Genomic DNA, 14,462 nt, shown 5'->3' on the forward strand with positions numbered 1-14,462 from the left:
CAGCTGCGCTGGATGGGTCACGTCTCCAGAATGGAGGACCATCGCCTTCCTAAGATCGTGTTATATGGCGAGCTCTCCACTGGCCACCGTGACAGAGGTGCACCAAAGAAAAGGTACAAGGACTGCCTAAAGAAATCTCTTGGTGCCTGCCACATTGACCACCGCCAGTGGGCTGATAACGCCTCAAACCGTGCATCTTGGCGCCTCACAGTTTGGCGGGCAGCAACCTCCTTTGAAGAAGACCGCAGAGCCCACCTCACTGACAAAAGGCAATGGAGGAAAAACCCAACACCCAACCCCAACCAACCAATTTTCCCCTGCAACCGCTGCAACCGTGTCTGCCTGTCCCGCATCAGACTTGTCAGCCACAAACGAGCCTGCAGCTGACATGGACTTTTTACCCCCTCCATAAATCTTCGTCCGCGAAGCCAAGCCAAAGATACTAATAAACATAAAGGCTCCACCCACTAGTACTCAGTGGTTATGTCATGACTTGTCTTAATTCAGAAAAGATCAGGTGTTCTGCATTGTATACTAACACTAACTTTCATAAAATGTGGTGTCCTTTTATGAACTGTTTTTGTGCTCATGAAATCTGTTTGTCTTGGTCTTTGAATGTATTTATTTATGTACATGGTTTTTCCTTCAGATAGTAATTTTTATAGATTCAGCAGAACCATTCTACCTTTAATTTTACGTCAAAGGATCCCAGGTGTTTTCGGTAGGAGATTAGAGTTCTTTTCTTTGGTTTCCTTTTTTTCCTTCTTTGTTATTCTGACAACAATGTATGGGGAAGGGGTATATGTTATTGTTTTATTTTTGGAAATGTAGTTATATTCTTCATATTTTTTAACCTTGTGTTCACTATTTAATGTGTTCTTGTTCTATAAAGCTCAATAAAAAAGATTGAAAGAGAGAGAGAGAAGAGATAGACTTTTGTTAAGCAGGAATAAGGAGACACTTTAAGAGAGTCACCCCAATGGCGAGTGGCATCAATCAGATCTTCATCCCGGGTGATGCTATTTTATTCAAACACAATTTTATTCAAACTTTTTTCAAACAGCTGCTACGAGCAAAGCATGAACAAGGGTGCTCCACTGGCTGAATATTTGCTCCCATTTTCACTAAAGTTTATATGTTATTTCCGAGAACATTTTACTTTCACAAGATCAGAGTGGTTGGCTATGTATAGAGTCAAAAAAGATGGGGGAGACAATTAAAAAAAAATCCGTATTCACTCAGGGAACTGGAACAGAGTCATGGGAAGTCAGGAAAATGAGCAGTGAGGTCATGGAACCTATATAGATTAAAGAGGAGGCAATGCTGGGTGCATTAAAGCAAACAAGGGTGGATAAATCCCAAGGTCTGGCAAGATATTTCCTTGAATCTTGAGGGAGGCTAGTGTAGAAATTGTAGGGGCTCTGGCAGAAATATTTAAAATGTTCTTAGCCAGAGCATTGGAGGATAGCGCACGTTGTTCTTTTGTTTAAAAAAGGCTCCAAAAGTAACCCACGAAGTTATAAACTGATGAGCCTGACATCAGTAGTATGTAAATTATTGGAAGTGTTTTAAGAGACAGGTATATGGATGGGAGAGGTATGGAGGGCTATGGACTGAGTGCAGGTCAGTGGGATTAGGTAAGAAAAAGTGGCTCAGCACAGACAAGATGGGCCAAAGTGGCTTGTTTCTGTGGTGTAATTTTTCTATGGTTCTAAAAGAGAGAATATACAAATCTTTGGTCAGGCAGGGACTGATTAGGATGGTCAACGTGGTTTTGTGCGTGGTAGGTCATGTTTAACCAATCTTATAGAGTTTTATATTACCAGGAAAGTTGATGAAGGAAAGTCTTTAGATGTTGTCTACATGGACTTTAGTACGGCTTTTGACAAAGTTCCACATGGGAGGTTAGTTAGTTAGGAAGATTCTGATGCTCTATTTTCATGGTTAAATAGTAAACTGGATTTGACAATGGTTAGATGGGAGAAGCCAGACAATAATGGTGGATGATTGCTTCTCAGACTGGAGGCCTGTAACTAGTGGTGTGTCCAAAGATCGGTGCTAGGACCATTGTTGTTGGTCATCTATAATCAATGATCTGGATGATAATGTGGTAAATTAGATCAGCAAGTTTGCAGATGACACTGCAATGAGGCTTGTGGGCAGCTTAAGAAGATTTTCAAAGCTTGCAGATGGATCTGGACCAGTTGGAAAAATGGGATGAAGAATGACAGATGGAATTTAATGCAGACAAATGTGAGGGGCTGCATTTTGGAAGGATAAACTAAGAGAGGACATGCACGGTAAATGGTAGGGCACTGTGGAGTACAGTAGAACAGAGGGATCCGGGAATGCAGATACATAATGCCCTGAAAGTGGTGTCACAGGTAGATAGGGTTGTAAAGAAAGCTTTTGGCATGTTGGCCTTCAAGAATCAAAATATTCAGTATAGGAGTTGGGATGTAATGTTAAAGTTACAAGATATTGGTGAGGCCAAATTTGAAGTATTATGTGCAGTTTTGGTCACCTAACTAAAGGAAAAATATCAATAAAATAGAAAGATTACAGAGAATATTTACTAGGATGTTGCCCAAACTTCAGGAACTGACTTTAAGGAAAAGGTTAAACAGGTTAGGATTTTATTCCCTGGATTGTAGAAGAATGAGGGGAGATTTGATAAAGGTATTTAGAATTATGAGGGGGATAGACAGTAAATATAGGTAGGTAAACCAGTGGACATGGGTTAAGGGTGAAAGGGGAAAAGTTTAGGGGAATATGAGGGGGAAACTTCTTCACACAGAGAGTGGTGGGGGTGTGTTACGAGCTGCTAGGTGAAGTGGTGAATGCGGGCTCAATTTTAACATTTAAGAAAAAATTAGAGAGGTACGTGGATGGGAGAGGTATGAGGGATTTGGTCAGTGGGGATAGGCAGAGAAATGCTTTGGCACAGACTAGAAGGGCCGAAGTGGCCTGTTTCTCTGCTGCAATGTTCTATGATTCTATTTTAAATACCCACCTATATTTATTTATTTTCCTCAATTTTATTTTTTTGCCGGCTGCTTGAATTGTGGATAATAGGAGTTTTATTGTATATAAATTACTTGGATGAAAAAGCAGGTGGTTGGGTTAATAAATGAATATTGGTGAAATGGTGGACAGTGTAGAGGGCAATCAAAGAATAGAACCGGATGTAGATCATTTCCAGAAATGGGCAGAGAAACATCAGATGGAGTTTAATCCGGAGAGGTGTGAGGTGTTCCATCGAGGGAGGTCAAATGTGAGGGGAAAGTGTACAGTAAATGGCAGGACTCTTTTAAAAAAAACATTGATGTGTACACACTTTAGCGTAACCAACATTTTTCATAGCTGTTCCATTACTTTTATAGTCAATGCACACCCAGTGAGGGCACTTAAAAATCTTTTTCCCTGGGTAAAAGCATCACTTGCAAGAAGAGTACATGTGTTTAAGGGGAGGGGGAGGGGAAGTTTATCGGGGATGTGTGGGCATTTTATTTTACATGGAGTGTGGTGAGTGCCTGGAATGATCTACCAAGAATAGTAATGGAAGCAAATACAATAGTAGTCTTAAGAGGCTTTGAGGTGGAGACATAAATTTAAAGGAGTATCTAAAATGTGCCAATAATAGAGATTTAGTGTAATTTGGACATTAAGTTCAGTATAGCATGGAAGGGCCATTGTTTGCTGTTCAATATTTTTTAAAAAATCCTGTTTATTCAACTTTTTCTTGTATTTTGAGAGTAGGTTAGTAAACTAACGAAATACTATTGTTGAAGTCTGGTTAATGTTACTACATTGTGACATAAAGTTGTTCCAAATCCGGTCCCCCCTTTGCCCCTCAAACCTCTTCTTGATATATATAGCCACTTTCAAACTTCTTCTTTGGCTTGGCTTCGCGGATGAAGATTTATGGAGGGGTAAATGTCCACATCAGCTGCAGGCTCGTTTGTGGCTGACAAGTCCATAGAAACATAGAAGATAGGAGCAGGAGTAGGTCATTCGACCCTTCGAGCCTGCTCCGCCATTCAACGAGATCATGGCTGATCTTAAAGTTCAGTACCCCGTCCCCGCCTTCTCTCCGTAACCTTTAATACCCTTATACTGAAGAAATAGATCTAATTCCCTCTTAAATATATTTAATGAACCTGCCTCTACTGCCCTCTGTGGCAATGAATTCCACAGATTCACCACCCTCTGGGTAAAGAAATTCCTCTTCATCTCGGTCCTAAATGGTTTGCCTTTTATCCTCAAACCATGGCCCCGGGTTCTGGATTTTCCCATCATTGGAAACATCCCATCTGCATCCATTCTGTCCAGTCCTGCCAGAATTTTATATGTCTCTATGAGATCCCCTCTCAATCTTCTAAACTCCAGGGAGTACAATCCCAATTTGCGCAATCTTTCCTCATAAGTCATTCCTGCCATTCCAGGTATCAGCCTGGTGAATCACCTCTGCACTCCCTCCATTGCAAGAACATCCTTCCTTTTGGTGACCAAAACTGCACACAATACTCCAGGTGTGGTCTCACCAAGGCCCTGTACAGTTGCAGTAAGGTATCCTTGTTCCTATACTCAAACTCTCTTGATATGAAGGCCAACATACCATTTGCCTTTTTAACCGCCTGCTGTACCTGCATGCTCGCCTTCAGAGACTGATGTACAAGTACCCCTAGGTCTCTCTGCACTTCCCCATCTCTTAATCTATTGCCATTCAAATAGTAATCTGCCCTCCGGTTTGTATTACCAAAGTGGATAACTTCACATTTATCCACATTGTAGTGCATTTGCCATGTATCTGCCCAGTCCCTCAATTTATCCAAATCACACTGGAGCTTCCTGACCCCCTCTTCCGTGCACACAACCCCTCCTAGCTTAATGTCATCTGCAAATTTGGAGATATTACATCCAATCCCCTCATCCAGATCATTAATGTAAATTGTGAACAGCTGGGATCCCAGCACAGATCCCTGTGGTACCCCACTGGTCACCACCTGCCACTCAGAAAACGAGCCATTTATCCCAACTCTCTGTCTTCTATCTGCCAGCCAGTTCTCAATCCACATCAATACTTTGCCCCCAATCCCATGAGCCTTGATTTTGGAAGCCAGTCGTTTATGCGGGACCTTATCGAAGGCCTTTTGGAAGTCCAGGTACACCACATCCACTGGCTCTCCCCCATCTATTTTTATCTATTTTACCGATGCGGGACAGGCAGACACGGTTGCAGCGGTTGCAAGGGAAAATTGATTGGTTGTGGTTGGGTGTTGGGTTTTTCCTCCTTTGTCTTTTGTCAGTGAGGTGGGCTCTGCGGTCTTCTTCAAAGGAGGTTTTAATTTTTTATAATGAGAAAATTTATGTTCTTGGGAAGATCTTTCCTGGACCCAATGTGCCAATGGCAACGTGAAGAAAGCACCTCTGCTTCCTCAGGAGTGTGCAGAGGTTTGGTATGATACCAGAAACTCTAGCAAATTTCTAGAGCTGTAGTGAAAAGTGTATCAGGGTCTGGTAAAGCCCTCCAAAAAGTTCTGGACACAGCCCAGGACATCACAGGCAAAGCCCTCTCCACTATTGAGAACATCTACAGGGAACGCTGCCGTTGGAGAGTAGCAGCAATCATCAAAGACCTTCACCACCCAGCACATGCTCTATTCTCGCTGCAGCCATCAGGAAAGAGGTATAGGTGCCACAAGCCACGGATCACCAGGTTCAGGAACAGATGCTACCCCTCCACCATCAGACTCCTCAATCACAGAATCACAGACAATCTTTAACGTGCACTTTATTGACTTACTTTTTGTTCTCTCCGTATTGTTTACAGTTCTTTATTTGTTTACATGTATTCGCTGTGTACAGTTTTTTTTTGCACTACCAATTAGTGGTAATTCTGCTGCACCCACAGGAAAAAGAATCTCAGGGTTGTATGTGACGTCATATATGTACTCTGGCAATAACTCAAAAATCTGCGTTTATTTTTAGCAAGTAATAATTGAAGCCTAGTCATAATTGACACTCTTAAATTAACTCTTGTTAATTACAATCCCATGAGAGCCCAACAAGAATCTCTTGAGACTTTGCCAGGATGCTGTAAAGGAGGCATTATACTTGTGAAGGCATCTTGTTTAGTAGTTGCTGTCTCTCGGTTTGAATCCATTTTGTGCAAAAGAGAAAAGTGCATGACAGTCAGGACAGCTCAGTGCTTCACAGCTCGTGAGGCACAAGTGCAATCCAAGCTTGATCTTCAACAAGAACAAGATTAAATATCAGGTGAGTGTAGGTGAGACACTAATGTAGGACCAATGTTTAGATGATCCCTTTGCAGTAGCTTCTGTCATGTTATTTGTTGTTTGGGGGAGAACTTTGATTTTGCCCATTCTCTTCAGTGTAGAGATTAAATGCAGCTCATGAAGAGCTGGGGAGGGAACCCACTCCACTGTATGTACACTGGGCATGAAAACCTAAGTGCCAGCACCTTTAACTATCATTCATGACAAATCCTACTTAATAGTCTATGATAAATGCTGATGTTTCTCAGGTTAGACTGTTGTTGGATTAAAAAAAATATTCTTTCATCTCGGTTACCTTGAATCAGAGCTGGCAAGAATTAGATGAAAAATTGTAAGATGTAGAAAGAAAACAAAAGACATGAGAGAACCAAAAGCTTGATCACAGCACAGAATGCAGCAGGGAAGAAGTGATAAAAGGGATGGAGGTGCATGCCAAGAGGCGCTCATTTGTGTTGGCCACCTTAGGGGCGGCACGGTTGACGTAGTGGTTAGCACAGCACCTTTACAGCGCCAGCGATCAGGACTGGGGTTCAAATCCTGTGCTGTCTGTAAGGAGTTTGGACGTTTTCCCTGTGTCTGTGTGGGTTTTCCCTTGGGACTCTTTTCCTCCCACCATTTGAAACATACCGGTGGTGTAAGTTAATTGGGTGTAAATTGCGTGGCATGGACTTGTGGGGCGAAATGGCCTGTTACTGTGCTGAATGTCTAAATTTAAAAAAAAATAATTGGAAGATGCTTCATGGATTCTTTCCCTCGCAGGTTGTGAGTTTTGGCTGGTTGCCAAAAGTGGTTCTTGTCCTGTCCTTGTGCTGGATATGTTGAAGCCAATTATCATCTGTTTCATTATTCCATCAAAACCACAATGCCAAACCAGATGCTGATATAGCTTTAGTGATCTCTGATAGTCCACAGAAATGAAGTCAAAGATGACTAGTGGCACGTAGGGCGGCAAACAATATTAAACAGCAGTATGCTTGGAGAGTGTTTAGCTGAGCAATACGGAGATTTGAGGGTTAAATCAAATTTTTTTGCATCTTTGACGATGACCAGTGTCGCCAACATTTATTGTCCTTTCAACTCTGGCCTGAACAAAAGAGCAATTTAAGAATCATCTGTATTGGGTTGAAACAGAAGTATCCCATATATTAGTAAAGTGTTACAGCTCTTGAAGGAGTGTGGAGATGATAGCCAGAAACTTGTGTGGATATTTCAAATACTGGTTATCAGTACAAACCCCCCAGTATCTGGAATTCAAGCAACTGGCAAAAAAAATATTTTAAAAATTAATATAAATAAGAATAAAATAATAGGTTAAAAAAATCAGTTTGAAATTGTAAATGTTCTCTGAAGTAACACTTAAAACTTTGGAGATCAGAGTAAATGTTCAGCCAGCAGAGTGCCTCGGCTGTGCTTTTCTTGTGCAGCCGTTAGAATAAAGTTGGGTTTGAATAAAATGGCAGTATCCAGGATGAAGAGCTGGTTGATGCCACTCGCCGTTAGGGGCGACTCTCTTAAAGTGTCTCCTTATTCCTGTTCAGTAAGAGTTGTTCCATTCAGAAGCTTTATCTGTAAACTTGGGGGAGGGGGCTTTTCATTTTTTATAATGTTATTGTTCATCTTTTGGGTGGCTCCATGGAGGGGGAGGTACCTGCAGATGAAGCAACGGTTAAATGTTTTCAAAGAATGTGACTGAAAATAAAGTAAAATGCTTTAAGGCTTATATATTGATAGAAGTGAAGCTTGTTCGGTGTAAATACAGTCTAGTAATTTTGTCTTTTGTCTTTTAAACTGTTTATTCTTAATGTAGGTATATTTGTTAGGCATTGTAAGAGTAAGTCTCAAGCAACCAGCAAATACACTTATCCGGCATCTACCGATCCTCAAAGGTGCTGGGGATCCCAAGGGGGTTTACTGCATTTACAAAGGGAGAATGTATTAAGAGATGAGGAAACAACTAAATTGTTTATAAGTTCATAGATACAATAAAAGAGAGGCCTTTAAGGAAGATTTCTAGAAACTGATGGAATTGATCCATGACTCCTGAGAGATTTGGGCAAAACTAGCAGAAGCCCAGAATATTAAGAATGGAGGTGTTCCTGGGGAAGGCAGAGCGGATCCAGGGACAGTTAGATTGACTTGGACTTGCAGAAGTTCATTGCATCAGTTGTATGAAGCTGAAGGTTAATGGCTGTGGACCTAAGAGAAGGAGCAGCACATTGGATTTTCCAAATTAGTGAGAAGATAGGAAGTGTGACATTGTGAACAGAAGTTGAGAATGTGAATATAGAAACTCAAAAGCTGCAGAAGCTTGAGCAAAGGATTACTGGAGAAACTCAGCAGATAGATGGCATCCATGGTAGAAATGCCCAGGCAGCAATTTGGATCTAGACCCTTTATCAAAACTTTTATGGATGAGGCCAAATCATCGACCATCTATTTTTACCCATGGATGCTCACTGAATCCTCTAGTGATGCCTTGTTTGCTCAAGGATATGATTAGTTGTGTTCAGTTTTTAGGCTCAGTTTTCTCCAATGTAATGTTTACTCATTTGGTTGTTGGATTGGAAACTTTCAGAAACTTAACAGGCTTAAGTGAAGAATTCTTAGAAACAAGGAATTTGCAAAGATACACAGAGAAGAAAGGAGAACAAGTTTTCATTCAAAAAATCAGAATGAATTCAATGTCATGAAATATGAAGATGTCCATCATAATTTAGAGGCTCATTTCGCAAGATATACAAAGCAGCATCTTGACGTGACAAAGCTGTAAGAAACAATACTATTTTTATGTTGCATTGTTAAAGAGAAAAGTCAAGTTATAATGGACTTCAAATTCAGACTGTCCTGAACCAAACAAAAAGATTATACTGGGCACAAATCTAACGTGTCTGAGAGTATTTCATCCATCTCTCCCCCCCCACCCCCGGCACATCCCCACTACTTTGCATCTCCCTCTGCCATCATCCATCTCCCCTTCATGAGATACTGGGATCTGATATCTGTTGAAGTACAATGGAGATGGTTCCTGATGGCCAGTTTTGACCTACCAGATCTGTTCTGAGCCAATATTATTTGGAACATTGGTGTTGCTGTACATTGTGATGCTCTCGGTGAAGAGGGTAATTTGCCTTTGCAAGGATTGAGCAGTGATTAATCCCACTAAGTCATGGATCTATCTGTGATAGATCAGTGGCAATGCAGGTTGATGTCTTTGTTCTTAGTGAATGTTGCTGCATCATGTATGTAAAATAAGAACTGTTCAATATTTATTATTTGAACTGCACTTTCAACAGCTGTTGATTACAGTAAACAGAGCTTAATAGGAAACTGTAGATAACATGACTTTGCTGAAAGTATTGTTGTCAGAGTGCCTGGAATTGACTCATCAACCTGTGTTACTGAATACTAAAATTCATGTTGTTGCCATTGTTTTTTTTAAATTGAATTTTCAATCAACAAACAAACAAAATCAAAGAAACATCACAGATAGATACAATGAAATACCAAAACCGAACTATATCAATGATCAAATTATGCACAATTGTTTATAAATACAAAATTACACACTGTGTGCTGATCTTTAAAAGAAAAGTAGGAAAGAGAAAAAAGAAAAAGACCCCCCTCCCCAAAGGAAAAGGAAAAAAGTAAAAGAAGAGGTAATTCTCCCACATGATGTGGCAAAATCATTTGTTTCCTAAATGCATTTATTACATACAGATGAAACATTACGTGATTCATCCAGAGCTACTTCCTCCCTTAGGGGATAAATGTCTTGACATAGAGATTCTAGAGATAGTAGTATTGGAGACTGGAGGGGGGTTAATCATAGTATATCTTAAATACGGGTTCCATATTCTTAAAAAACATGTAAAATTTTCTGAGCTTGTAAGTAATCTTCTCCAGGGGAACACGACTATGCATTTCTGATTTCCATCGGGTCAGACTCAGTTGGGAATCAGATTTCCAAGTAATGGGTATGCATTTCCTGGCCACCGATAAAGCAAGTTTAACAAATTTCAATTGATATTTCAACACCCTCATTTTTGGTCTTGTTTCTGTTAATTTCCCCAATAAAAACAATTCTGGCACCTGAGGGTATCGAATTCCGGTAATTTGTTCCAGAAGATTCCTCAAATCTTCCTCAAAGGATCTCACCTGGGCATGACCAGGTTGAATGCAAAAAGGTCCCTATATCTTGACCGCATCAAAAACATAAATGGTATCATTCAGATTTCAATTTATCTATTTTTTTTGTAGAGTAAGGTACAGCTGATGCAAAAATTTAATTGTATTGCTCATGCCATCTCAACACAGGTCAGACCAGCAAAATGAATCAATTTCTTAACCAAACCTGCTTTCCATCTCTCGCCGTTGTTTAGGGGCTTTCTAAGAAATACATTTTTGAGATAAATTTCTTTGTGATGCCCTTTCGAATGAGAGTCTCTATTTCAGTATATTGTAGTAAGGTCAGTGCTAGACCTAATTTATCCCTCAAATAAGATCTTAACTGAAGATGGCAGAAAAAAAGATGTGTTAAAAACGCCAAAATTTATTCCTGATTGATTCCTGATTATCATAAATTGTCTCTGCTCAAAATGATCTTTGATATATTTGATCCCACTCTGAGACCAAGTTTCTAGAATTTTATTATCAATTGTTAATGGAATCATTTATTTTGAGCTAGGAGTGTTTTGGGTAAGAGGTCTCCCCGAACATCATTTTGACCATTGAGTTTATTCCAAATTGTAATAATATGTTTTAGTAAGGGACCTTAGGACCAAATAATAATTTACAATTCCATTTAAATATAAAATTTTCTGCTATCTTCTCACCAACTTTGTGCAGTTCCAACTTTATCCAAGATGACTTGTCTCCTCCATCAAAGATGGAGGCAAGGAACTTTATTTGGGTTGCCCGATAATATATTTTAACGTCTGGGAGCTTTAATGCTCAAAGTTAATAATTCCAGGTTAATTTATCGATAAAGACTCTGTGGAAACTTACCGTTCCATAGAAACTTCTTAATATATTTATTTAAATTCTGAAAAAATCGTTGTGGTACTAAAACAGGCTAATTTTGGAAAAGATATTGTAATTTAGGCAATATATTCCTTTTTATATAATTGACCCTTCCAATCGAAGTAATTGGAAGAATTATCTATCTATTTAATCATCCTCAATTTTCCAAAACAAAGGAAGATAATTCAATTTATATAAATTCTGTAAGTTATTATCTATCTTAATATCTAATATTTTTATCCCATTAACCGGCCACTTCAATTGAAGGTTCTTTTAACATGATCATAATTCCTACCCATAAGTGACATAACTTCACATTTATCCCAATTATAGCCTGAGAAAGTCCTGATAAATTCCAATTTAGACTGCAGTTTTGGTAATGAACTTGATGGGTCTGTCAGATATATCAGAACATTGTCAGCAAATAGATTGATTTTATGTTCTTCCTGTTTAACCCTGGAAGCCTTTTATGTCTGGATCTTGGCAGATAGATTCTGTTAACTGTTCAATAGCCAAAGGCAAAAGGACTGGAAATAATGGACAACCTTGTCTACTACATCTGGGCAATGAGATTTGACCATTAATGATTACTTTTGCTTGAGGCTCATAATATAGAGCTTTAACCTAATTAATAAATACTTCTCCCAGTCCAAATTTTCCCAAAACTTTAAATAAATAATCCCTTTCTCTGCATCTTGGGCAAGAGTGACACTCAGTTCATCCCTAGTTTGTGTCAGATGAATAATACTGAGCAGTCTACTAACATTGTCCTTTGGCTAATAGAAGAACATGCCCGTGTTTGACTTAATTGCATTTATCATTCTCAAAGCTTGCCCTGATTTCAACTGCCAGGAGAGGACTTGTGGGTTCTTTCCTCTAGCTCATAGTACCCTTGCTTAGATTTTACCACCATTTTTTTTATTTCTATAAATATTTATTGTATTGCACGAGCTTCCAACTCATTAGTCTTCTGTTTTTCCACAGAGCCTCTTTGTTGAAGATATTTTCTAAAATTGTGATCTCCTTCTCCAATCGTATATTCTTTTTTAATCCTAGGGACATAACTAATAATTTAGCCCCTTAAATAGGCCTTTAACGTATCCCAAAGTTAGTCAGACAGAACATATTAATTTGATTCTGAATAAAATTACAAAAATCCGGCCTTTTCACAGCAAAATATCAAAGTACCATCTATGAACCTTCTCTTGCTTATCTGGCATATCGATCGTCAATTCAAAAGGTGAATCGTCTAATTAAAAAGTCCTGCTTTGTATTCCATTCCGATGATCCTACTCTGCAATTGAGCTGGTCAAAAATAAATCTATCTTTGAGTAGGAGTCATATTGTGTAGAATAGAAGGAATAATCCCTCTCCCCTGAATGGGCCATGATGATTATTTTACCCACTGTGCATATTGGATGCTAGAAGGAAGGAGACATCACTTCCAACATATGCAGTCAGCCAATGAGAGGGGCCCAGAGGAGTGTGGAATTTGCTGCCTTATACCATGTTGCAGTGGGAAGTAATATCCTCCTAACCTCAACAATCTCATTGTGGTGACAACAGAGTTAATCCCCGTTACCCTTCTACTTGCAGGTCCCTGCCACGCTTGAGGAGGCAGCCAGTTGTGCGGAGTCCTAGGATGAGTCTTCATGGAAGTGTGGCCGACAAGAGTCCATATCCCTCCCACCATGCCCCTGACCAGAGAGAAGAAGGCAACCTCCTGCCTTGCCTCCGCAGCACAGCTCCTTCTATCAGGCAGCGGTCCACAGGTGAGTGTTTCAGCAGTACTATCTGCTCTTCAGCCACTGAAAATGACTTGCACTTGTGAAGCATTTGGTACCTCACAACGCTTTATAAACCCAACGAAGGACTATTCGATGGGAAACTTTACCACTCGTGGGGTTGATTCCTGTGCTGAAGGAGTTGACGTGAACAAAGGTTGAGCAGGCTTGTCAGAGTTTCGAGGAGGAGTGAGTTCACAATCCCATCAAACTCATGAACACACCCTGGCTGCAGAGTGACCACTACCTGGAACATAAAGACTAAGAAACCTTCAACCTTCCTTCTGCCCCTCACTGGTTCCAGCCATCCCTCAGAATTGGAAATCCCAATCGACTGGTCTGAGGCACATCTTCATTTGTTCTCCTCGCATAAGTGCAGCATTCTGACATTCCAATTATGTCTCAGGAACTGAAGATGCCATGTGCTTCTTTACTTCCTTTATAAATTTGTTATTCGTTTGTTACAAATGCTGAGCACCTCTCTCTATTGACAGAAGAATGCAAGAACCAGGAGTAGGCCATTGACTCTTGAAGCCTATTCTGCTCTCCAACAAATCTTTATTCAATTTAATTTGGCGCTCAACACTAATTTCCTGTTCCCTCCCCAAATTACTTGACTTGCTTGTAGTTCAAAGTTATTCCACAGTTTAAACAATGTTTAAAAGTTAGATTAAACATTTTTGGTTTCAAAACAAAGAACAAATTTAAATAATTTAAATAGACCCACTCCTTTTAATTCTATTTGATGCTAAAACCTCATTGAACAAGGAATTCAATACTCTTCATATTTTAATTCCTTCCATTTAAATTCTTGTCCTAATTCAGACTGTTTGAAATTGGCTCTACTTCACCATCAAATGTGATGTAGCTGATTTTACACGAATCCTGCTAAGTACTTTGGATGTTGCTTTATTTTACGTCCTGTCCCTGCAGATTTATCCTTGTTCCTTTTGGTTCTCTGGTCTGCCTGTGACATCACTCTTTGTATTTCTGCTTGTGATTTGAGTTGGTCTCTTGGGCTCGAACATCTGGTGCCTTGTTTCATTCCACTTCTCTGCCCTTTTTCCCCAAGCTTTCCCTTTGGCTGTATCTTATACTCCCACATTGCTGTGTCCTCTACTCTCTGGACTGAATCTGTCACTTTTGTTAGCCAATATATTGATGTTCTGTGCTTTATACAGATCAGAGGTTTGGCCAAATGTTTGCACCTCTGACTTGAGCAGGGTGTAAGGCATGTGCTTACGGCTTTTCTGTTCATAGTTAGCTGATTTGGTCTCTTGTTGATCCTTCCAGTACTTTGTCACTCTAATTCAGCTGAAAATGCACCTTTACTTATATTCTAGTCCCTCACTCAATTTTT

The 14,462-nt window shown here is 39.8% G+C and overlaps 1 protein-coding gene across 6 annotated transcripts in view; it reads left to right on the plus strand.

Moving 5' to 3' along the window:
* Positions 1–14,462, plus strand: part of LOC138764926 (BTB/POZ domain-containing protein 10-like) — a 134,795-nt gene that overhangs the window by 105,694 nt on the left and 14,639 nt on the right. For all 6 annotated transcript variants that reach the window (XM_069941375.1, XM_069941373.1, XM_069941374.1 and 3 more), the window contains one exon: positions 12,915–13,090. In XM_069941375.1, the coding sequence (XP_069797476.1) occupies positions 12,915–13,090 (176 nt within the window). The remainder of the gene's footprint in view (positions 1–12,914; positions 13,091–14,462) is intronic.

Source organism: Narcine bancroftii, chromosome 5 (assembly GCF_036971445.1).
Source record: "Narcine bancroftii isolate sNarBan1 chromosome 5, sNarBan1.hap1, whole genome shotgun sequence".
Lineage (NCBI taxonomy): Eukaryota > Metazoa > Chordata > Chondrichthyes > Torpediniformes > Narcinidae > Narcine > Narcine bancroftii.